At 38.9% G+C, this 26,062-nt stretch overlaps 1 protein-coding gene across 1 annotated transcript in view; it reads left to right on the top strand.

Annotated features, from left to right (window-relative positions):
* Positions 1–22,740, top strand: part of LOC124616052 (mitochondrial potassium channel ATP-binding subunit) — a 113,374-nt gene extending 90,634 nt beyond the window's left edge. Inside the window, exons 11-14 of the mRNA XM_047144286.1 lie at positions 4,244–4,418; positions 5,131–5,309; positions 15,283–15,430; positions 22,547–22,740. Coding sequence (XP_047000242.1) covers positions 4,244–4,418; positions 5,131–5,309; positions 15,283–15,430; positions 22,547–22,642 — 598 coding nt within the window. The 3' untranslated portion in view covers positions 22,643–22,740. The remainder of the gene's footprint in view (positions 1–4,243; positions 4,419–5,130; positions 5,310–15,282; positions 15,431–22,546) is intronic.
* The last annotated feature ends 3,322 nt before the right edge of the window (positions 22,741–26,062 follow it).

Raw genomic sequence — 26,062 nt, 5'->3', positions numbered from 1 at the left:
GTCGGGACTAATTTTAAATGGACTATAGATGGGGAGCATCTGCCACACAAGTCATCCTCTCTCTGAAATTCCTAATCCACACATACATTTGCTGCAGTGGTAAACATCCGTCACCATACTGGACTTCATTTCGCTAATGGATTTCAATAGGTTTTGTAACATCACTGATTAGAAAATGTAAGACATTTCATGTTGCAAGTGGACTATTTTTTTAAATGGTATTTCTACATCTTCATCTACATCTATACTCCACAAGCCACCCGACAGTGTGTGGCAGAGGGTACTTCTGATACCACTGTCTGATCTTCCCTTTCCTGTTGCATTCACAAATGATTTGTGGGAAGAATGATTTCAGTAAGGCTCTGTATTAGCTCTAATTTCTCATCTTTTCTTATTGTGGTCATTTCACATGTTTATAGGAGGAAGTAATATGTTACCTAACTCTTCCCAGTGTACTCACTGTTACGCACAACGCCTCTCTTGTAGTATCTACTGCTGGAGTTTGATGAGCATCTCTGTAATGCTCTTTAGCTGCCTAGGATCTTGCCTATCTCTTCTATCAGTCCCACCTGGTAAGGGTCCCAGAGTGATGAGCAACACTCAAGAATCATTTGAAAAACCACTTTTTTTGTAGATGGTCAAATTTCCTAAAGATCCTTCCTGTGAATCTGTCTAGCATGTGCTTTTCCTGCTATTTATTTTATGTGCTCATTCCACTTACGGTCTCTCCATATGGTTACTCCTAGACATTTTATGGTACATACTGTTTCCAGCAATTTGCCATCAATGGTGAAGTTATACGGTAGTGGATTTTTTCCTCCTATAGATGCACAGCATGTTAAACTAATTTACATTTAGGCTCAACTGCCTGTCCCTGCACCATTCGTCAATTCTTTGCAGGTCCTTTTGCAAATTGCTACAGTCTTCTTGCGATGCCACCTTCTTGTAGGCACCTGCACCATCTGCGAATAGTCTTATGGACCTTAGGAAATTTTCTGTGATGTCATTTATGTAGCGTAACAGTCCTGGCACACTTAGTTGGGGTACTGCTGAAACTACTTTTACATCTATCAATTTTGTTCTGTTAAGAGCAACATGTTGCGTTCTCTCTGCAAGGAAGTGTTGAACCCAATCACAAATTTTGTCTGATGCTCAGTAAACTAATGTTTTTTCATTAAATGGTAGTGTGGGACAGTGTCAAATGCCTTTCTGAAGTTAAGGGAAGAAACCATCAACCTGTGCACTGATGTCTACAGTGCTGCGGGTCTTGTGGAGGAACAGAGTGAGCTGAGTTTCGCAACATCTCTGTTTGTGAATCCATGTTGATTTTTATGTACAGGTGTTTTTCATTTTCCAAAAAGACATACTAAGTGAGCATAAAACATGTTCCATAATTCTGCAACAGATTAACATCAGTGAGCATAATTATGAGCATCTTTCTTAGAACCTTCTTCAAAATTTGGGAATGACCTGCACTTTTTTCCAGTTGCTAGGTATCTTTCAAAACTCCAGTGACCTGCAGTGGGAGCATTTTGCTTGTCAGCAGTATGAAGCCATACTTTGAAAATTCTTTGAAGCACGGGGAAACTGTACTGCCAACATACAAGCAAAAATCAAGTGCTTATTAGTAGAGACTGGATTATATGCATCATAAAAACCTCAAAATATGCACGAAAATATCCATGAAAAATGCTTAAAAATTTATGAAGAGTGTCGAGGTATGCAGGATCAAATAATAAAAAAATGGTAGTTACTGTGTGCATTACGTCTCAAAGTCAAACCTGTGCATATCAGTTACAAGGAAGAATGCCAGCCACACGAAAAATTGATACATTTAGAACACTGATATCATTTTCTGAATACTTTCTGGTAGAGGTTAGGAAGGGGGCCTTTCTGGGATTATTTTCTAAAAATTTGCAAATTGGGGATGCATACAGTGTTTCAACAATTGTTCATTCATTGCTGTTGTTGTCGGTACGGGTACGGGTGAGTTGCAGCACAACAGTCAATACGTACAGGACCAACTTAGAGATATATCACATGCAGCGGGGCACGCTAAAAAAATTTGTAATATTTTATTTAAAAAACAGCCTACAATCATGATTTTTTTTGAACAGAATTAACTTTTAATTAATACTATTGGCCCAAGGCATCATTTACAATTTATTTTACATTTTTCTACTGTTCCAAATGTTCGGTAGTAAGATTGAGTCTTCGATCACTCAAAACATTTTTTAAAAGCAGAACAGGACCGTTCTACATCAGCTGAGGTAATCGGGCAGTATTTGAATTTGGGTGCTATGTTGGCACTTATTGTTTCTGGTAAAACTTCACCTGTCCCATTAACAAAACTATCATTTTCACACAAGGGCTCAAAGCCTGCGTTATTGTTTAAAATGCTTTCAAACTTTTCCTTGAGTTTTCTTGGGAATATCTCTGGCAATGAGAAGTTCACTAGAATAATTTTATTCATTAGCTGGATAGATTCATTCAACACCAAACCTTGAGTTACAAGCTTTTTAATACTCTCAGGTATATGGGAAAAATGAGTGCTAATTACAGCAATGTCTTTTTTAATACCGGAATCATTAAAAGCTTGCTTGTACTGGCAAGCTATCAAAGCCTCTGCACTATTGAAGTTGTTTACTACCCTTCTAATGGCCTCGAAATGTTCACTGTAAAACACAACCACTTCGACCCACGTACTCCAACAAGTTTCCACTGGCTTGGGAGGTAAAGGCACATTTGGTAGTATTTCTTTGTAGGTCTTGATGCGAGCAGGAGCCTTTAGAAACACTTTCTTTGTGGATGAAATCAGTTTATTTACTTCACAAACGTGGATTGTACTTCTTCAGTAAGGCGAAATACTCCATGAGCAAAGCATGTCACATGAATCAAATTGGGATAAAATACTTGCAGAACTTTTCCTGCTTTGATCATGTAGCGAACAGCATCTGAAATAAAAATAAACACCCTTTCATCTGCAGAAGATTCTGGATATATTGGTCTAATACCCTCATTCACAAATTTGGTGATCGTAGATTTACTTTTTCAAGTTCTCTGCAGACCGCTAAATAGGAAGAAGGAGGCTCTTCTTTTAAAGTACCAACAATTAAATTTTTGATGTAACAGCCACAAGTTTCTGCAGTTTCGACAACTGAAATCCAGATAATGCTGTCCTTGAGTTCATTGTGTATTTCTTCCAGAACATTTACATAAAGTTTCGATACGCAATTTATATGCAATGTTGATTCATCTGGTATATTTTTATTTAAGGAATATTTGTGTAGGAAGCGTTTGAGGATAGGGTTTGTAAGTTTGTGAAGAGGAATATTGCTTGCAATTAATGCTTCACATAGATCCATGTTAAACCAACTTTTTTGTTTATCTTTGGACAAATCCCTGCTACTGCAACTTGCTGTTGTTGAAAGTTGTTGTTGTGGTTCTTTCTTCTTCATTCCTGTGAGATGAAGACTTGTCTTGACGTGCTGGTCTGTTTGAAACTTTTTCTTGCAAACTCAATAATGTAAAACGATTCTGTCATACATAAATGTCCCAGGATGGTCAGCTATCCACAAAACGATGTTCTTTTTTCGGGCGGCATGGCACACAACACCTTACACACTAAATGTTGTAAACACTTTCAGCAGTGTACAAGTAAATGAAAGCTAAACTGGAGCAATGAACATGCAACAAAAATCTTGCTTAGTTTAATTTGTTGCCGATGTGTGCGCAGGAGCATTGACTCTGTCTGCCTGTTCCTGTTCCTTATCTGTAATGATTTCCCTAGGCAGCATTCTATTGGTTAGCAATTGCACACAGTTCTAGGTTGTGGTCAATCTGTGAGACATCAAAACTAGATCGAGCTAGAGACCGCCTGTCAAAATTTTTAAAATATAACAAACATAGTGTGAAAGTATGCATCGTCACTAGTTTTTAGTTAAAATATGCAATAACCAATGAAAAAGAAGCCAAATATGTAAATGTTTATGCAAGATGCAAATGCATACAATCTGGTCTCTACTTATTACATTTTTAAGATTTTCATTTGACTCTTGTTTTCTTTTGACTCCTCATCATGTTGTGTAATAAATTTTTGGGGAGATAAGTGTATTTATTCCGTTCTGTCATTCGTCTCTGTTGTGTGTGTTTTTCCATTTTCTTTTTTCCCTGTCCTCAAAGTCAATTTTGCTGCAATTTGTTTTAAAAATTCAGCTGTAATAATTTACATTTGATTTTCCAGGTTTTACGATGTGGATAAAGGTTGCATTTCAATTGATGGTGTGGACATCCGCAACCTGGATCCTTCTTGGCTGCGTGGTAAAGCTATAGGGTTCATAAACCAAGAGCCTGTGTTGTTTGCAACAAGTGTAATGGAGAACATTCGATATGGACGACCTGATGCAACAGACCATGAGGTTATTTTTAAAAACAGTTCGACTTCTTCACCTAGTGGATAATTTAACTATGGACCTTTCTTTACTACTTATAAAGGAACAGCTTACTTATAATTGGCTGATGTGTGGTGCATAGAAACTCTTCAACAGAATACAGTATCTACATTAGCTTTTGAGTGCTTGGCCTTTTGCTAGCAAAAATATGCACACTTACACACCCAAATGATCACATTGCCCTTCATTACTTCGTATTTTGCATGCCATCATTACAATCATCTTATAAATTAAAGTGAACCAATGATTGTGTAAGAAGTAGAAGAGGCAAAATTATTTCAAAAGTAATGAACTAATTTTGTTAGTAGGTGATTTTGTTTTTACCCTACTTTGTATTAAGCAGAGAACTTAAGGTGATAATAAGTTACTAACTAAAGTGAAAGGAGAAGGGCTCTGAGTGGACTAAGAATAGACATAGGAGATTGACATCGTTTCACCAAGGTTGTAGTGTTATTAGAGGCTGCTGTTGGTCACATGATACACTATTAGTCTCTGGGTACAAAGCTACCTTAGGGTTTAAACCTACATCAACAGCAAGCATGTCATAAATAGCAGGACTTATGCTGTCTCCGTCATACTTACTACCAATAATTAAGAAAATGGCACACTTACATGGGCTTTAGAAGCGTACATTAATTTTTGTTCCCACATACTTATTTATTCTTTTTACATTTTGCAGGTAATTGCTGCAGCAAAGATGGCAAATGCCGATGAATTCATCACTGCCTTCCCAAACGGGTATTCGACTGTAGTTGGAGAAAGAGGTGTCACAGTATCGGGTGGTCAAAAACAGAGAATAGCCATTGCACGGGCTTTGTTGAAGAACCCTTCAATACTGATTCTTGATGAGGCCACAAGGTATGCTGTTCATCACTGAGCTTTTAACCACTGTCGCAGGTAGTTACTGTAGAGCACATAATGTAGTCTGCTTACCATAAAGTAGATAGTTTGTAAAGTAAAATTGCACTTACCACACAGCACATAATACAGACAGCCCATAGTAAAGCACACAAAATTCATAATTTCAATGAGGCAGCTATATATAATCACATTGCAGCTTCATGATGGTGATGCACATAAAATTTCTATTACAAGTCCTTTGTGATGTGATGAAAAGGTTCTTCCCATAATATGACTCTTAAAGACGGACTATCTTGACTTTGTCAACTCTACATCTACATCTACATTGATACTCCGCAAGCCACCCAACGGTGTGTGGCGGAGGGCACTTTACGTGCCACTGTCATTACCTCCCTTTCCTGTTCCAGTCGCGTATGGTTCGCGGGAAGAACGACTGTCTGAAAGCCTCCGTGCGCGCTCTAATCTCTCTAATTTTACATTCGTGATCTCCTCGGGAAGTATAAGTAGGGGGAAGCAATATATTCGATACCTCATCCAGAAACGCACCCTCTCGAAACCTGGCGAGCAAGCTACACCGCGATGCAGAGCGCCTCTCTTGCAGAGTCTGCCACTTGAGTTTATTAAACATCTCCGTAACGCTATCACGGTTACCAAATAACCCAGTGACGAAACGCGCCGCTCTTCTTTGGATCTTCTCTATCTCCTCCGTCAACCCGACCTGGTACGGATCCCACACTGATGAGCAATACTCAAGTATAGGTCGAACGAGTGTTTTGTAAGCCACCTCCTTTGTTGATGGACTACATTTTCTAAGCACTCTCCCAATGAATCTCAACCTGGTACCCGCCTTACCAACAATTAGTTTTATATGATCATTCCACTTCAAATCGTTCCGTACGCATACTCCCAGATATTTTACAGAAGTAACTGCTACCAGTGTTTGTTCCGCTATCATATAAACATACAATAAAGGATCCTTCTTTCTATGTATTCGCAATACATTACATTTGTCTATGTTAAGGGTCAGTTGCCACTCCCTGCACCAAGTGCCTATCCGCTGCAGATCTTCCTGTATTTCGCTACAATTTTCTAATGCAGCAACTTCTCTGTATACTACAGCATCATCCGCGAAAAGCCGCATGGAGCTTCCGACACTATCTACTAAGTCATTTATATATATTGTGAAAAGCAATGGTCCCATAACACTCCCCTGTGGCACGCCAGAGGTTACTTTAACGTCTGTAGACGTCTCTCCATTGATAACAACATGCTGTGTTCTGTTTGCTAAAAACTCTTCAATCCAGCCACACAGCTGGTCTGATATTCCGTAGGCTCTTACTTTGTTTATCAGGCGACAGTGCGGAACTGTATCGAACGCCTTCCGGAAGTCAAGAAAAATAGCATCTACCTGGGAGCCTGTATCTAATATTTTCTGGGTCTCATGAACAAATAAGGCAAGTTGGGTCTCACACGATCGCTGTTTCCGGAATCCGTGTTGATTCCTACATAGTAGATTCTGGGTTTCCAGAAATGACATGATACGCGAGCAAAAAACATGTTCTAAAATTCTACAAGAGATCGACGTAAGAGATATAGGTCTATAGTTTTGCGCATCTGCTCGACGACCCTTCTTGAAGACTGGGACTATCTGTGCTCTTTTCCAATCATTTGGAACCCTCCGTTCCTCTAGAGACTTGCGGTACACGGCTGTTAGAAGGGGGGCAAGTTCTTTCGCGTACTCTGTGTAGAATCGAATTGGTATCCCGTCAGGTCCAGTGGACTTTCCTCTATTGAGTGATTCCAGTTGCTTTTCTATTCCTTGTTTGTAAAGACCTTCTGTGGATTAGACCGCATGTGAAACATCAGTCTGATAATAAGTGAGAACCAGGCTAGAGGTTACAGAATGGCAAAATTTTTCATTTTATTGCTTGTAGCTTTCCTAGTTGTGATTTTGCTAAAGCAGCATTTTGTATTTGTGGTAGAGGTCTGTGAAACTGGAGAAGTATCAGCCCTCTGATCTTGATGTAACTTTAGTTTCTTACGATAAAATGACACATGTAAAGTTAAAAACTATTAGACGGTTTTTATTAAACTGAAACGCGTAACAGAACAACTGAACAAAAATGCCTTTTTTACTCTTTCATGGTGCAGCACTTAGCGCAAATCACACAGAGAATCATTAAAATTGCAATCTTAACACCCATCCTCAATTAAATGATTTTACATTTAACAGTAACAAAAATTAAAGTAAACCCAACAAGCTCCTCAAAGTAATGAGTCTAGGAGCTGGTAAGCCTTTGGTAAAAATATCTGCAATCTGGTCCTCAGAATGTACAAGCTCAGCTGTGATGATCCTGTGGAGGTGAAGTTTACACACAAAACTATATTTAACAGTGACGTGTCTCAACCGTTGATGTTCTCATGTTTTCAGTAACCGTATATAGGACTGATTATACTCAAATATATGAATTGGTAGCTGGAGTGGAATTTGGATATCGCCCAGAAAATATTTGATCCAGAGTAACTCAGCTGCAGCTGTCGCCAGAGCTACATATTCTGCCTCTGTAGAAGACAAAGCAACACTAGTCTGTTCCTTTGTTGCCCAACAGATGGTGTTTACAAAACATTTTAATAGATAACCAGAGGTAGATCTTGCATCTTCTTTTCTATTCCAGTTTGCATCAGCATAGGCCAGAAGAACTACTTCATTCCCCTTTTGATAACGTAGTCTCATATTGACAGTTCCTTTGATATATCTCAAAACTCTTTTTAAGCTTTCGAGAGTTGTTCCGATGGATCGTTTTGATATCTGTTCAAGAAGTTGACCACAGCACACAAATCAGGTCTTGTTGCTGTCATTGCGTACATCAAACATCCAATCAACTCTCTGCAGGACTTATGGATCATTTTTCTTTCCTTGATTTCCAGTTTAACTTCCATAGGCTTCTTGACTGGACTACAATCTTGCATGTTGAATCATTGTAGCAAATTATTCAAATATGATGTTTGGCTCAGATACATTTTTCCGTTGCTCATAGAAATCTCAATTCCCAAGTATAATTGTGGTTCTCCCAGTTCCTTTATTTTAAACTTCTGTTTTAACTTACACTACTGGCCATTAAAATTGCTACACCATGAAGATGACGTGTTACAGACGCGAAATGTAACCGACAGGAAGAAGATGCTTTTATATGCAAATGATTAGCTTTTCAGAGCATTCACACAAGGTTGGTGCCGGTGACGACACCTACAAAGTGCTGACATGAGGAAAGTTTCAAACCGATTTCTCATACACAAACAGCAGTTGACCGGCGTTGTCTGGTGAAACGTTGGTGTGATGCCTCGTGTAAGGAGGAGAAATGCGCACCATCATGTTTCTAACTTTGATAAAGGTCGGATTGTAGCCTATCGCAATTGCGGTTTATCATATCGCGACATTGCTGCTCGCGTTGGTGGAGATCCAATGACTGTTAGCAGAATATGGAATTGGTGGGTTCAGGAGGGTAATACGGAATGCCGTGCTGGATCCCAACGGCCTTGTATCACTAGCAGTCAAGGTGACAGGCATCCGCATGGCTGTAACGGATCGTGCAGCAACGTCTCGATCCCTGAGTCAACAGATGGGGACGTTTGCAAGACAACAACCATCTGCACGAACAGTTTGACGACATTTGCAGCAGCGTGGACTATCAGCTCGGAGACCATGGCTGCGGTTACCCTTGACGCTGCATCACAGACAGGAGTGTCTGCGATGGTGTACTCAATGACGAACCTGGGTGCACGAATGGCAAAACGTCATTTTTTCAGACGAATCCAGGTTCTGTTTATGGCATCATGATGGTCGCATCTGTGTTTGGTCACATTGCGGTGAACGCACATTGGAAGCGTGTGTTCATCATCGCCATACTGGTATATCACCCAGTGTGATGGTATGGGGTGCCATTGTTTACACGTCTCGGTCACCTCTTGTTCACATTGACGACACTTTGAACAGTGGACATTACATTTCAGATGTGTTATGTCCCATGGCTCTACCCTTCATGCAATCCATACGAAACCCTACATTTCAGCAGGATAATGCACAACCGCATATTGCAGGTCCTGTACAGGCCTTTCTGGATACAGAAAATGTTCGACTACTGCCCTGGCCAGCACATCCTCCAGATATCTCACCAATTGAAAACGTCTGGTCAATGGTGGCCGAACAACTGGCTTGTCACAATACGCCAGTCACTACTCTTGATGAACTGTGGTATCGTGTTGAAGCTGCATTGGCAGCTGTACCTGTACTTGCCATCCAGGCTCTGTTTGATTCAATGCCCAGGCGCATCAAGGCCGTTATTATGGCCAGAGGTGGTTGTTCTGGGTAGTGATTTCTCAGGATCTATGCACCAAATTGCGTGAAAATGTAATCACGTCAGTTCTAGTATAATATATTTGTCCAATGAATACCCGTTTATCATCTGCATTTCTTCTTGGTGTAGCAATTTTAATGGCCAGTAGTGTAAATTTCACTCTGTCCATTTCCTCTCTATTATTTCCTGCCATCAAAATGACATCAACATAGAGCACAATATAAATGATAACTTCCATTAAAATCATATAGTAAAGATGTTTATCTGCTTCTGAAAGAGTGAACTGTATAGACATAAGAAAGGTATGAATAGAGTGATTCCATGCTAGTGATGCTTGCTTTAAGCCATTTAAAGATTTATGTAACCTGCAAACCAAACAAGTTGTGTCTTTCAGCTCTTCTGGAATACCCACTCCTTCAGGAATAGTCACGTATATTTCCTCCTTGAGTACTCCATGAAGAAAAGTTTTGTTGACATCAAATTGTTCCAGAACTAGTCCTAGTTGGCTGCAATAACTAGCATTATTCTAACAGTTGCAAGTCGAGCCACTGGTGCATATGTTTCATCGTAGTCAAATCCACTTTTCTGTGAACAACCTTTTGCCACAAGTCTAGCCTTGTGTCTTATATTTCCATCCTTGTCCTTTTTTAATTTGAACACCCACCCACTTACCGCCAATAGTCTTCCTTACAGGTGGTAATTTAACAAAGGTCCAAGTCTTGTTTTCCTTTATGGAGTCAGTTTCATCCTGTACGGCTTTATACCAGTATTCCTTATCTTCACGATTCAAAATTTCCTGGTAACTTTTCGGTACATCATCCACAAAGGAATCAACATTGAGTGCCAGAACAGCATAGTCTTTCAGATATTTAGGAGGGGTTCCTCTTACTGCTAGAACACTGAACAGTTTTCTTTTCTGATAAATTTTCAGCTTCCTCTTTGTCACTGGTCAGTTCTGGTAAGGGAATTCTTTCACGGCGCCCATCACTTGGTTTGGCATCTTCTTCGACGATGTCTTCTTCATTATCATCCTTTTCGGATGATTCCTGTACAGATTCTGGGATCCATTCCTCAGCTGGTTTATTTTCAAAGCCAAATATTCCTTCATAGAAAACAATGTTCCTTCTTGTGACTATTTTTCCTTCCTCTGGACACCTAAGCCTGTAGCCATTAGGATAGTAACCAGTGAAATAGCATTTTAAGGACTTGGCTTCAAATTTCCCTGTTCTCGATTCCTTTGGTACCAGTAGATAAGTAATACATCTGAACACTTTCAGCTTACTCAAATTAGGTTTCTCGTTATACCAAAAAGCTGCAGGCACCTTCCCTTCCAAAGCCGCGGTAGGATTTCTATTAAGCAGGTTCATGGCAATACGAACAGCTTCTGACCAGAACATTTTATCTAATGTATACTGAAGTACCATTAAGTGAGCTTTCTCATAATAGTTCTGTTCATTGGCTCTGAAACACCATTTTGCTGAGGAGTATATCTGATTGTAAACTGAAACTGTATTCCCCGTTCTTCAAAAAACTGTTTCAATTAATTTGACGTGTATTCATGACCACTGTCACAGTGCAATCTGCTAATCTTCAAGTTCAAATGAGCTGTAGCCATGGCGTGAAACGTCTTCAGATAGCGAGTTACCTGACTTCGATTCCAGTACATAGGCCACTGTGAAATGTGTCAAGTCGTCAACGAACATGAGCACATACTTCTCTCCGTTGAACGACTCTGGTGAAATTGGCCCACACAGATCACTGTGGATCAACTGAAGAGATCTGGTGGCATGTTTCCTATTGTGATTGTATGGCAGCTGTTATTGTTTTTCTTCGACACAATTTGAACATTGTTCTATGGGGACTGTTGAAGTGTCCAGTTCCATACCATCAACTTGTGACTGGAGGCATTTAATGTTATCATAACTCAAATGGCCTAATCTGCTAGGCCACAGTTTCACATTAATTGCAGTTGAAGCAGCTGACAAGGCTTTTCGTAGCAAAAAATTTAAAATATATAACTGAGATTCATTCCTATTTGCAATGGCAACAGTTTCTTTTCCACTTTAAATTGAACCTTGAGTCTTTTCAAATGTGATACTAAAACCATTCATTTCCAGTTTTTTAACTGACAGCAAATTATAATTAAGATCGGGCACAAACAAAATGTCTTTAATTGTTATCTGAATTTCCTTTCCTTTTGCCACACTAGTGACTTTAATTTCTCCTTTTACTTTAGCCTCAAGAAAAGTGCCTGACTTAACTACTCTGACTTTAATTGGCTGTTCCAGTTTCCTTAAATTAGAGAGAGATATATTACTGTTAATCAGATGTTCCATTGCTCCAGAGTCCAAGAACCAATTTATGTTGTTCGTTGACTGATCTTCATTTGATGCTGCAAAACAAAACCCATCTTCCTCTTTGACGTTAGCTACGACTACAGAGTTGCTGATTCCTGAGTTCTTGTTTGGTATCTTAACTCTACAATTAGCCCTTTTGTGTCCTGGCTTCCCGCAGTGGTGACAAGTAAAGTTGAAAGAAGTTCCTTGTTGACTTCTTGTTTTACTGGTGTCTGAAGAACCCTTTTTTGGATACCATTGAGTCTGAAACGCTGTAGGAGGTGGTGTATCATCATTTTTGTTTTTCCTGACGACTCCCTTCCGCTTCGAAACTTCGTCCAGTAGCCTATTTTTCACGAAGCTCAGCATCAAGTCTTTCATTGAGAGTGTTTCGATTGCAGTGACCACTACTTTGTATTCTACAGGCATCGTTAAAAGCAAATGGTACACTATGTCCTTTTCTTCGACAGTAGCTCCAGTCGAACGTAAATCACAAATCAGTTTATCAAACTTCAGAAAGTGGTTAACTAGCAAATCATTTGTTGTGTTAAATAATTTTTTTCTCAACAGAAGTTGACCAGCATTTCCTTTTCTCTCGAACATGTTGCACAAATAGGTCCATAAATCAAAAGAAGTTACCTTATCTTTCGTGTATTCCAAGTGACTGTCGGCAATGCATTGAACAAGATGAGACTTTACGATCTTGTTTAGCCATTTCAGCCAGTCGTGTTTCCTTTGTGGCACACTGCGTGTTCTCCTCTCCATCGACAAATTCCACCTTCGTGAGATAATTTGCTTGCACAAATGGTAATAGTTCAGTTCCTCAAGGAGAATTTCCATCCTGAATTTCCAGTTGTTGAAATTCGTTCCGTCGAATGAAGGAATAAGATATTTTTCTGCTTCAGTTGCCATCTCGGCTTAACTGTATGTGAGAGTACACTTGGGGCCAGACATTTATCGCAGATTCTGTTTACTTAAAACAAACCTGGGTCCATAACCTGATGTAATTTTAGTTTCTTATGATAAAATAACATAGGTAAAGCTAAAAACCATTAGATGGTTTTTATTAAACTGAAAGACGTAACAGAACAACTGAACAAAACACCTGTTTTACTCTTTGATGGTACAGCACTTAATGCAAGTCACACAGAGAATCATTAAAATTGCAATCCTAACAGATCTTATAAACATTTCTAATATAACGAAGTACAGGTGCTGAAACACAACCCTCAACGTACAACGGAGCTTAATTAAAATTCATAATACCCCAAAGCATTACAGATAAAAGGTAAAGCTGCCAATAACCCAAATGTTAGTTTAAACACCATAGTGATTTACGACACTATGGTACTATCAGAGGTAGCATGTTTATGGCTTCCTCTGACTTTTAATCCGGTTTACTCAACTAATTAAAGGGCAGAGTACAGTTCAATTCCGAATAATGCACTTTGTGTTTTTCACGTGAAAGACAGTGTCAGACGTGAAAGAAGCGATGAGTGTCAGATATGTTGTTAGACTGACAGATGACAGAATTACAAAAACTGGTATAACTTTCTGAATATCCAAACTGAAAATGGTCCCAAAAAAATCTAAGTTCTAAGTGGCAGTTAATCTATCACATGTTCATAGTACAAAATTCTGTTTTTCAATATAGCTTGGAAAATACTGAAAACATTGATAAATGACATTTAGGGCCAGTTCTTTTTTTTTTTCTTCCATATTGGAACCTATGTACCTTCCTAGATTCAAGTTTGTAGCGTTGTTTACACTGCCAGTAAAATGTACAAAAGAAGTACAATACCTCTAAAAATTCTCTAGGTATTTAATCTCACAAATTCTACATTGAATGTTGTGAAATAATTGTGGGTTATACATCAATTGTTTTGGAGATGTGGTATTGTGTGATTTCTTCCCCCCCCCCCCCTCCCCCCCCCCCCCCCCCCCCACCCAACACCACCACCAACCAACACACTCTGTCCGTTGTGTGACATTACATGCTGGCAAGAAGCAGTTCCCTTACAACGTGCTTAAGCTTGATAAACATCTCCACAACATATCAGAAGCCTTACTTGCTTCTGCACATCTGCTCAGTGTTTTGATAAACGAAGGTCAAATTCATGTTTTGCAGACCTTCTTAGGCACCTACAGCTGTATACAGACAAGGGATTAATTACTTTTGCTTTGTTCATTAGTGTCTAAATTGGAATGCAGAAATGTACAATGACGACAACAACAACAATGATTAGAGACCTACATAGATGAGCAAAATAATATCCACATTTGCAAATGCTTGTGCATTTATGATTCAGATTTCCACATTCTAAAATTTTATAAACCATTTTAACGTGTTTGTGGAACTTCAATATGAATATAGGTGGTGTAGAATGACAAACAGGTGCATTTAAAAATAGATTGTTGAAAACAGTCCATCAGATAACACACACACACACGCACACGCACACGCACACAGAGAGAGAGAGAGAGAGAGAGAGAGAGAGAGTCGCGTGTGTGTGTGTGTGTGTGTTTGTGTGTGTGTTCTCTCTCATATGATTAAGGACTTTGTCTGAAAGCTGTTCCCAACAGTCTACTTTTAAATGTGCATGTCTACCACTCTACACTTCCTCTATGTGGTTGTATGTCCAACAGGGAGTTATTTCCATTTCCTTTGCTGGAATATCTGGGTGCCAGTTAAACCAAATCATTTATAAATTAATTTATTTCTGCTTCCAATTGCGACTTAGTGTAAAATAAGACTGCATAGGCCAATCAAGATCAAATTTTACTGCAGCGAACTCTGCCAATGGACAGACTTTCAAATCCTGCGCCAGTCTTTGTGGAATTAATATTGATTATAGCTTAGAAAATAAATCCTGCAGTTCATAGAGGATATACTGATACTGTACCAAACAGTTTATGCCATTGCCTTAACAAGAATTAATAGTAATGTTTGCTGAAATGATTGACTTACTTTATGTGTCACATCTATGTGGTTGGAAGAAATTTTCACAAATTTAACTTAGGTTGGGAATTCTTTTTGTGCTTCAGTGCTGAACAATAACTTCGGTAGCATCCATATGTAATTGCATATCCTTTGGTGCAGACATCGTGTCATTCTTATTGAATTGTGCTAAAATCATAACAGTATAGGACCTGTGAATTTCTGAAACCACGTATTCTGCTTTGCCTTTATTTATGCTGGATTGTATCCATTCTTGATGTAAATGTGGTATATTATTTCCTATCACATTTAATTGTACATTAACTATCTTTTTCTTTCAGTGCTCTAGATGCAAGTTCAGAGCAACTTGTCCAAAAAGCATTAGATAACGTGACTCGAGGTCGGACTGTGCTGATAATTGCTCACAGGCTGAGCACGGTTCAGAATGCTGATGTTATAGTTGTTCTGAATGATGGTGTCATTGTAGAGGTATGTCTTATTTTGTGGATTGATATAACTTGCCTGTTGTTGCTTTTTTGATTCCATACTCTGATCTGAAACTTTATTAAAGTACAGAAACTGCCTCCTGCATGAATCATGAAAAATCATTTAAATTAATGATGAAATCTTCTGAATCATTAGGGCATGTCATGTTCTTAAAAATTCTTCAATGATTGACACTTCGACCCCTCTGCTGCATCCTGTTCAGCATGCCACTGGTGTCCATAGACAGCTGAACGCTGTCAAAACACAGTGTTGCATTTACTTATAAGAGCCTATTTTCCCCTTTTTTGGAGAAATGGTGTTACTGGGTAAAAATTTTCATTCTGCTATTGGCGAGAGTTCATCTTTGGATAACTACTCAAAGCAGATGCTGAAAGACAGGGGGGATCAAAAATATCATTGTTGTGCTGCCTTGGCTGTTTTCTGGTAGCTGTTACCATATTTACTCGAATTTAAACCACACTCGAATCTAAGCCGCACCTGAAAAATGAGACTCAAAATCAAGGGAAAAAAATTTCCGAAATCTAAGCCACACCTGAAATTTGAGACTCAAAATTCAAGGGGAGAGAAAAGTTTTACACCACACCTCCAAATCGAAATAAAGTTGATCCATTGTAACATGAGACACAATTTAGGTTGAATGGATGAAGATACAGCTACAGTAGTTTGGTTCAAGTCGTAAGCTGAGCAGTTAAGCTTTACCAGGTAGCCATTGCTGTGCGTCAGGTGCTCCATCCATATTTATATGGGTACCCTTGCTTTTTCACGTGCTTCGTCTGGCTATAATCGATTGCTTATTTTGCTTTGATCTGATAATTGCTGTTATCTTTGTTATAGGTGTTTACGTCACTCTAAGCTGAAAATGCATAATTGTACCATGTCATGCACTGTTTGTCATATTCTGATAATGAGTGTTTACAACCTGTTACCACTCGTGGCATGCCTTGCTTTTGTGCGCGCTAGCGCCCCTTGCAATAATAATAATAAAAAAAAAGAGGAAGTGTATCATTAGTGAAATAATGGCAAGAGACTGCTATTTGTTGTTACTTACACTGCTGCTTTCTTTGATAATGATCAACAAGAATCAAATAACAGATTGAATATGTTAGAAAATGTTCTGAACGAGAGTTTCGCGAAAATTTTTCTCCGTTTGAAAATCTTTGCAGACGCCTCTGTAGTACATTACATTCTGCACAGAAATTAGAGTCATCTTAGATTTAAAAATCTGGTCAGTTACCGTGCTTCATTTATGACTGTATCACTATTCAGCATAAGAATAATACAAATATAAACATGATGTGATATGTATATTCTCCCGCATTTGCTGTTGTCTCACTCTAGTTTCGTAGTTTATCCAGCAGCCATGATTTAAATCAGATTGCAGCAAACGAGAAAGAATACATGGCATAATGTTTACATTTGTATTATTCTTATGGTGAAGAGAATACTGCATGTGATTCAGGATTCATAAAAGTTCCTATTAGCAACGATCTCTTGTCACTGGTAGGAAAAAATTCAGAACGTAGAGTTGACCATATTGACATACATCCCAAAATACCCCCCATGAACCATGGACCTTGCCGTTGGTGGGGAGGCTTGCGTGCCTCAGCGATACAGATGGCCGTACCGTAGGTGCAACCACAACGGAGGGGTATCTGTTGAGAGGCCAGACAAACATGTGGTTCCTGAAGAGGGGCAGCAGCCTTTTCAGTAGTTCCAGGGGCAACAGTCCGGATGATTGACTGATCTGGCCTTGTAACATTAACCAAAACGGCCTTGCTGTGCTGGTACTGCGAACGGCTGAAAGCAAGGGGAAACTACAGCCGTAATTTTTCCCGAGGACATGCAGCTTTACTGTATGATTAAATGATGATGGCGTCCTCTTGGGTAAAATATTCCGGAGATAAAATAGTCCCCCATTCGGATCTCCGGGCGGGGACTACTCAAGAGGACGTCGCTATCAGGAGAAAGAAAACTGGCATTCTACGGATCGGAGCATGGAATGTCAGATCCCTTAATTGGGCAGGTAGGTTAGAGAGTTTAAAATGGGAAATGGATAGGTTAAAGTTAGATATAGTGGGAATTAGTGAAGTTCGGTGGCAGGAGGAACAAGACTTTTGGTCAGGTGATTACAGGGTTATAAATACAAAATCAAATAGGGGTAATGCAGGAGTAGGTTTAATAATGAATAAAAAAATAGGAGTGCGGGTTAGCTACTACAAACAGCATAGTGAACGCATTATTGTGGCCAAGATAGACACAAAGCCCACGCCTACTACAGTAGTACAAGTTTATATGCCAACTAGCTCTGCAGATGATGAAGAAATAGATGAAATGTATGATGAGATAAAAGAAATTATTCAGGTAGTGAAGGGAGACGAAAATTTAATAGTCATGGGTGACTGGAATTCGTCAGTAGGAAAAGGGAGAGAAGGAAACATAGTAGGTGAATATGGATTGGGGGGAAGAAATGAAAGAGGAAGCCGCCTTGTAGAATTTTGCACAGAGCATAACTTAATCATAGCTAACACTTGGTTCAAGAATCATGAAAGAAGGTTGTATACCTGGAAGAATCCTGGAGATACTAAAAGGTATCAGATAGATTATATAATAGTAAGACAGAGATTTAGGAACCAGGTTTTAAATTGTAAGACATTTCCAGGGGCAGATGTGGATTCTGACCACAATCTATTGGTTATGAACTGCAGATTGAAACTGAAGAAACTGCAAAAAGGTGGGAATTTAAGGAGATGGGACCTGGATAAACTGAAAGAACCAGAGGTTGTAGAGAGTTTCAGGGAGAGCATAAGGGAACAATTGACAGGAATGGAGGAAAGAAATACAGTAGAAGAAGAATGGGTAGCTCTGAGGGATGAAGTAGTGAAGGCAGCAGAGGATCAAGTAGGTAAAAAGACGAGGGCTAGTAGAAATCCTTGTGTAACAGAAGAAATATTGAATTTAATTGATGAAAGGAGAAAATATAAAAATGCAGTAAATGAAGCAGGCAAAAAGGAATACAAACGTCTCAAAAATGAGATCGACAGGAAGTGCAAAATGGCTAAGCAGGGATGGCTAGAGGACAAATGTAAGGATGTAGAGGCCTGTCTCACTAGGGGTAAGATAGATACTGCCTACAGGAAAATTAAAGAGACCTTTGGAGAGAAGAGAACCACTTGTATGATATCAAGAGCTCAGATGGCAACCCAGTTCTAAGCAAAGAAGGGAAGGCAGAAAGGTGGAAGGAGTATATAGAGGGTTTATACAAGGGCGATGTACTTGAGGACAATATTATGGAAATGGAGGAGGATGTAGATGAAGACGAAATGGGAGATAAGATACTGCGTGAAGAGTTTGACAGAGCACTGAAAGACCTGAGTCGAAACAAGGCCCCGGGAGTAGACAACATTCCATTAGAACTACTGATGGCCTTGGGAGAGCCAGTCATGACAAAACTCTACCATCTGGTGAGCAAGATGTATGAGACAGGCGAAACACCCACAGACTTCAAGAAGAATATAATAATTCCAATCCCAAAGAAAGCAGGTGTTGACAGATGTGAAAATTACCGAACTATCAGTTTAATAAGTCACAGCTGTAAAATACTGACGCGAATTCTTTACAGATGAATGGAAAAGCTGGTAGAAGCGGACCTCGGGGAAGATCAGTTTGGATTCTGTAGAAATGTTGGAACACGTGAGGCAATACTAACCTTACGACTTATCTTAGACGAAAGATTAAGAAAAGGCAAACCTACGTTTCTAGCATTTGTAGACTTAGAGAAAGCTTTTGACAACGTTAACTGGAATACTCTCTTTCAAATTCTGAAGGTGGCAGGCCTGAAATACAGGGAGCGAAAGGCTATTTACAATTTCTACAGAAACCAGATGGCAGTTATAAGAGTGGAGTCACATGAAAGGGAAGCAGTGGTTGGGAAGGGAGTGAGACAGGGTTGTAGCCTATCCCCGATGTTATTAAATCTGTATTTTGAGCAAGCAGTAAAGGAAACAAAAGAAAAATTCGGAGTAGGTATTAAAATTCACGGAGAAGAAGTAAAAACTTTGAGGTTCGCCGATGACATTGTAATTCTGTCAGAGACAGCAAAGGACTTGGAAGAGCAGTTGAACGGAATGGACAGTGTCTTGAAAGGAGGATATAAGATGAACATCAACAAAAGCAAAACGAGGATAATGGAATGTAGTCAAATTAAATCGGGTGATGCTGAGGGGATTAGATTAGGAAATGAGACACTTAAAGTAGTAAAGGAGTTTTGCTATTTAGGGAGTAAAATAACTGATGATGGTCGAAGTAGAGAGGATATAAAATGTAGACTGGCAATGGCAAGGAAATCGTTTCTGAAGAAGAGAAATTTGTTAACATAGAGTATAGATTTAAGTGTCAGGAAGTCATTTCTGAAAGTATTTGTATGGAGTGTAGCCATATATGGAAGTGAAACATGGACGATAACCAGTTTGGACAAGAGGAGAATAGAAGCTTTCGAAATGTGGTGCTACAGAAAAATGCTGAAGATAAGGTGGGTAGATCACGTAACTAATGAGGAGGTATTGAATAGGATTGGGGAGAAGAGAAGTTTGTGGCACAACTTGACTAGAAGAAGGAATCGGTTGGTAGGACATGTTTTGAGGCATCAAGGGATCACAAATTTAGCATTGGAGGGCAGCGTGGAAGGTAAAAATCGTAGAGGGAGACAAAGAGATGAATACACTAAGCAGATTCAGAAGGATGTAGGTTGCAGTAGGTACTGGGAGATGAAGAAGCTTGCACAGGATAGAGTAGCATGGAGAGCTGCATCAAACCAGTCTCAGGACTGAAGACCACAACAACAACCCAAATAGTCTTGCCAGTCGGATTTTTGTAGTAGATTTTTAGTGATGACTTGAAATGCAGAGTGTGTTGTTGTTGTCTTCAGTCCATAGACTGGTTTGATGCAGCTCTCCACGCTTTTCTGTCCTGTGCAATGCAAAGTAGCAACACTTATAAAATAAGAATGAAAAGAACTTAGAAATTAAAGGCTGGAATTTAAAACAATGTTTTATTAGATTTGTAATACATCTTATATGAAATGTTTAAAATATCAGTCATGATTCTGAATCACTATCACTCGATTCTTTGTTGCTCGTTTCTTCATACAGAACATCGTCCTCTGTACCATCTAGTGCACTGGATATCGAAAATGTTTTTAATGCTTGTTGTACAGTCTGATTTGGAACACACTTCCATGCATCATAAATCCATTGGCACACTTGCGACAAACTTCCACATTTTACATGTCCTATTGGTGTCAGTTGTCAGTCGCTTTTCGAAAGCCAGTCTGTGTACATGCGTATAAGCTTGTCTTGTCTTCTACCTTTTTAGTTTATTTACTGACGCAGATATATTGGTGCCAGTATTCATCGTTGTGCGTGCAAATCATGCCTGTGTAGCGCTACATATATTCGACGTCAGAAGTTAGTTGTGGCGGCATCTACCAACATTTTTCAGAACTTCCGCTTACTTTGCACTAGATTCTAAGCCGCAGGCAGTTTTTTCGATTACAAAAAGTGGAAAAAAAGTACAGCTTAGATTCGAGTAAATGTGGTATTGTTCGTCATTTGCCTTGGCTGGGTGTTATTTCAGTGATAGCAAACACCAACGAAGACGGAAGCCCATAACTGTCATCTTTGTTGACAGTGTACTCATGCTTAGATATTTTTACTGTTTCATGGATCTTCCTTCTACAAGTGTCACTTTCTCTGCCTAGCACAATATGTTCTGATAATCGACAACCTGATCACATTAATCTTGGTGCTCCAGTCCGCAGCTTGTGGTCTCGCGGTCGCGCGCGTTCTCACTTCCCGAGCATGGAGTCCCGGGTTCAATTCCTGGTGGGGTCAGTAATTTTCACATGCCTCGAGATGACTGGGTGTTTGTGTTGTCCTTATCATTTCCTCATCATTCGTGAAAGTGGCGAGATTGGACTGTGCAAAGGTTGGGAATTTGTACGGGCGCTGATAACTGCGCAGTTGAGTGCCCCACAAACCAATCATCATCATCATCATCATCCACTACCACTGATTTTACATTTTGTCTTAAATATTGCTCTTCCCGATATATACTTTGCCATGACTGTGTGTCACTTCATGGATTCGTGCAGTGAGGTGGTGGTCAGACACATCCGTTGTAGGTCATAACAAGTCTTATTTTGTATTGACTTGAGAATGTTGCCCTTACAGTATTCTTCTGATTGTAGTAACAAACATGTATCTTCATCTGCTTTTAGTAGTTACTCAATGACAATGGCCCACCAATAGCAGCCTGAAGATTTTTAGCTATTAACTCTCATTCTGTAAAAAAAGTGCTGCAAAACAGCCTTTTATAAATGAATATAACACTGTCTTTTGGTAGTGTTCAGCCATCTAGGGATGCTGGTGGAATTCTGAAGAAGATCCCAGCAGAGGGATCAAAATGGTGGTCATTGAAGAAGTTTGAAGAAGAATATGAAACAGGCTAATGTCTCAGAAGATTTTATCATCAAAACAGTGGCCACGAAAGAGCTTTAATATTTTAACTGTCTGTTTTATTGTGCGTGTCTATGACTGAACACCACCTCTAGATGGTTACTAGCAAACTATCCTTTCCATATTGTTGTTATTAGTTTTGCCTTAGATAATCTGAAGAATTTGTCAGACAGGGATTACCAGAGAAAAATCATTATGTATCTTCAAATTGTCACATAATATTCAGACAAAAGCAGCACATTTATGGGTAGAATTAGTCAAAGCTGTCAATTCCATAGTGTGTGATATCTAGAACTCTAACCTATTTGAAATGTTGTGTGTGGTAACTCTGAAATGTCATATATACGACTGAGTGGGGGTGGGGGAGTGGGAGGAGGATATTTTACTGATGTTTTGGTAAACTGACAGACTTGGAAAGGTAAGAGTACAGAAATTTGTAGTGTTCTCTGTTTGCTGTTAGTCAAGAAATACTTGCATACCAGATCTCATTGTCAAGATACATGTGTTCGCTATGTACTGTGGTAATTTAATATAGATGGAAACTTTCCATTTTTTATATTTATTTATTTATTTTTTATTTTTTCAGACTGGTACTCACAGTTCTCTGGTGAAAAAGAGGGGCTTCTACTGGAATCTGATAAAAGAACAACAAAAGGCTGAGCAGACAAGAGGTACAGCGTAGCCTCTTTTATATGGATTGTTCTGTACCAAATGAAGTACAAATTATGCCCATGACCTTTATATTTACAGCAAATAAAGAAATATATATTTATTGTGCAAGTGGATTTTTTAATGAGAAAGACAACCACTCATCTTTATTTCATCTTAACATAATGATTTGACATGTATAGATAAGCTGTAAGAAAATGAATCTTCAAATGGAAACTACAGTAACAAGAGATTAAAAAAGTCTCATTTACAGCTGGTGGTTGTAGGTATACAGCAGTAAAAAGTGCACACCTAAATGTTCCACGATCTTCCAAAATAGAGAAAATCAGACTAATCAGAGTATGTTGTTCTCAATCTTCTGCTGTTGCTGCAGATCTTGTGACTTAAGGTCACTGTGTAACTTTCATACCTAATTCCTAGTCTAATTTTTACAGACAGTTTGCTGTTTTGTTACATGAAGGGCCCTATGATATAACAGCTAGATGTGTCAACTTTGAAACACCCTGGTGGAATAAAACTGTGTGCCAGACAGGGACTTGAGCCGGTGACCTCTCCCTTTCACCGGCAAGTGCTGTACCAACTCATCTATCTAAATATGACTCAAGACCAGGCCGTACAGCTTTACACCCTCCAGTACCTCTCCTGCTTTACAAACTTCACAATTCTGCATATGTTGTGGAACTTGCACTCTCAGGTGAAGTTTGGCAGGCACAAGAGTTGCCAGCGGATGTAAAGCTGTGAGAGAGGTTTGTGTGTCATGCTTTGATAGCTGTGTCAATAGAGCACTTGGCTACGAAAATCAAAAATTCAGTTTTAATCTGCAAGGAGTTTCAAATCAGTGTACACTCCACTTCAGAATGAAAATTCATTCAGTATCATCTTTGTCTGTCTGTTACCATCTGTTGAGTAGAAGCTTGTTCCTCTTTGATGACAGCAAACAACACATTACACAGAAATATAAAATTTACATTTGAACTTCAAGACAAACTCATCATAAATTTTCTTAACTTAAGTAACTGCTCATTTTTCATTCATAGGAACTCAGCATATTTTGGTATCATGATTCACAAAACATCTTATCAACTGTGATATACATGTTCCTTTTAGGTAAATGTTACAGAAAATGTTACCACATAGTGAGGTGTTTACTGAGCCAAATTGATCTGTAAACTACACTCAAAACCTGAATCAAACTCGAAACTAGCAGAAGTAGTGCATAAACCTGTCAACATGTGCAAGCTTTACTAAACATTCCACTATGCAAACCACATTGCAGCAGCAAACTTTGGTGGGTGTCCGTGAAGACCATAGCTGTGTATACCAGTAAGTTTGACTTGCATGAATGATAATCAGTTGAAGATGTTACTCGTTCAAACTCAGTTTGCACTTTGAAGCTTGGGAATGTGCTCATTCATTTGAACTGATATTATCACTCTAGTGTCATAACATATGTTTAAACACGTCATCCGTGCATTGTTAGCCTAAGGAACTTACCACATAGTTTATCAACATTTATAATTCATTACCATACCTGTATAAGGGAAAATTGAAAAGTTGGAGGAGGTGAAAAAAAGGAAACTGCTGAAAGTTGATTGGAAATCTAAGTGTTAAAACAAATTAGAGCAGATAGACACGGACTCAGGAAAAGAAAAGGGGAAAAAAAAGGGTAGCCAAGTATCAGATGTAGGTATAAAATCAAGTTGCTAGGCTATGGTAACAAATGTTTTTCAATTTTTATGTAACCAAAAACACCTAGATTGCCAAAATCACACTTTGTGGGATCACTGTCCCAAATATATTTAATTAAACACTACACTGTTTTAGAACCCATTTACAAAACAACAGTCTACTTTTACCTTGGTTTAGGTATGGAGGCATTCAGATTACTTAACTGTATGCATTTTGTACCATTTATATTACACATTCTGTTCTGCCAAGAACTGAGCTGCCTCTGTTGGAGATGTATTGTAAAAACCTCCTCTACAATCTTCATATATCATTTTAATGGAGTCTGTGACATTCTCTTTCAGTGCCAGTGGAAGTGGAATCATTTGTTTCTACAGCTAATCATTGGATGCTGTATGAAGCACGTTCATAATCCATGCTTCCATTTGGTGTGTAGTTTGTTCAATATTTACTTCCGAATGCTTGATTGTAACAAAATAAAGAGAGTCCTGGTGCTGTGACCTTCACAGGTACCAGTTTGTCATACCAGCACGTACTGTCACAAATCAAGCACTGAGTCACCAATATCAACATTTTTAGATCCAGATTTATGGCATTGGGCCAATTTTTTTCTCTAGAAGCTGAAGACAAATGCATTTTGCAGAGTGTCCCTAGATCTTCCTAAGTATTTCAGGTGTGTGTGTGCGTGTGTGTGTGTGTGTGTGTGTGTGTGTTTTGCAGACTATACTCAAAACAAGCCAGGACTAAATTTATCCTTAAATCAAATAGAATAAAATAGAGAGTGGTGGCACAAATGTAGTAACATCTCACTGTCTTGCACAGTCCATTAGCTAAACAAGTAGACGCATCTACAGATGGTTGAAAGAATATTTGCAGACATTTTGTTTGAGTCACTTTACAAGTTACATTTTATGTAGAGAAAACAAGAGAAAGAAGATTAGCCTCTTGTAGGAATTTTTAATTCACCACACTTCCTCCAATAACCCTATGACCTGCTTAGTGGGGAAAAATGATATTAAGAAGCAAATATTTGTACTGGTACATTAAATTTTCCTCAAATGGCAGGGAACTGCACAAGGAGGTCATAAGCTGAAAGCCTCTTCTTTACCCACTTGCCAGTCATGTTTTATACCATTGCATGTCAGTTCCGGAATAAATAACGAAAGTAAGTCTTTGCAATCATATTGTTTTTTTACAGCTTTGACATGTTCACCAAGTTTACTAACCGCAAACCAACAAAAAAATCTTACACATGTAATAGCTTTAGTGTTACTATCCTAAGAAAGCATAAAAATAAAGTAATAAAAATGAAGAGGAAGTGTAGTTGCACCTATGGATTTAGATATAAAAATTGATGTATGTGTAATAAAAGTAGTAGTTCAGGCTTTTTTTGTAACAAGGATATACAAGAAATACCTTTTCTACTAGTGTGTCAATTGTGGCAAGCATCTGAAGATGGATTGTACATTACATGATATACTTTGACCGTAATGAAATTTTTTTTGTGATTATCAAGTACTAACCACTCCAGTGGATACAGTCTCCTCTATAGGTAATACAGAATATATCACTATGCGTAAACTTAATTGCAAGTGGCGTATCAGTGGTACCTACCTTGGGAAACTCGGGTGCTGTCCCAAACTGAAATTGAGCCAGTGTGATACATAATTTACCTGCTAGGAAGTTTACTGTGACCAATGTGGGGAGGGGGAAAAGCTGTAAATGGGTAGGTGTATGACAATCATCG

This window comes from Schistocerca americana, chromosome 5, assembly GCF_021461395.2.
Source record: "Schistocerca americana isolate TAMUIC-IGC-003095 chromosome 5, iqSchAmer2.1, whole genome shotgun sequence".
Lineage (NCBI taxonomy): Eukaryota > Metazoa > Arthropoda > Insecta > Orthoptera > Acrididae > Schistocerca > Schistocerca americana.
This window is presented reverse-complemented; position numbering and strand designations above follow the sequence as displayed.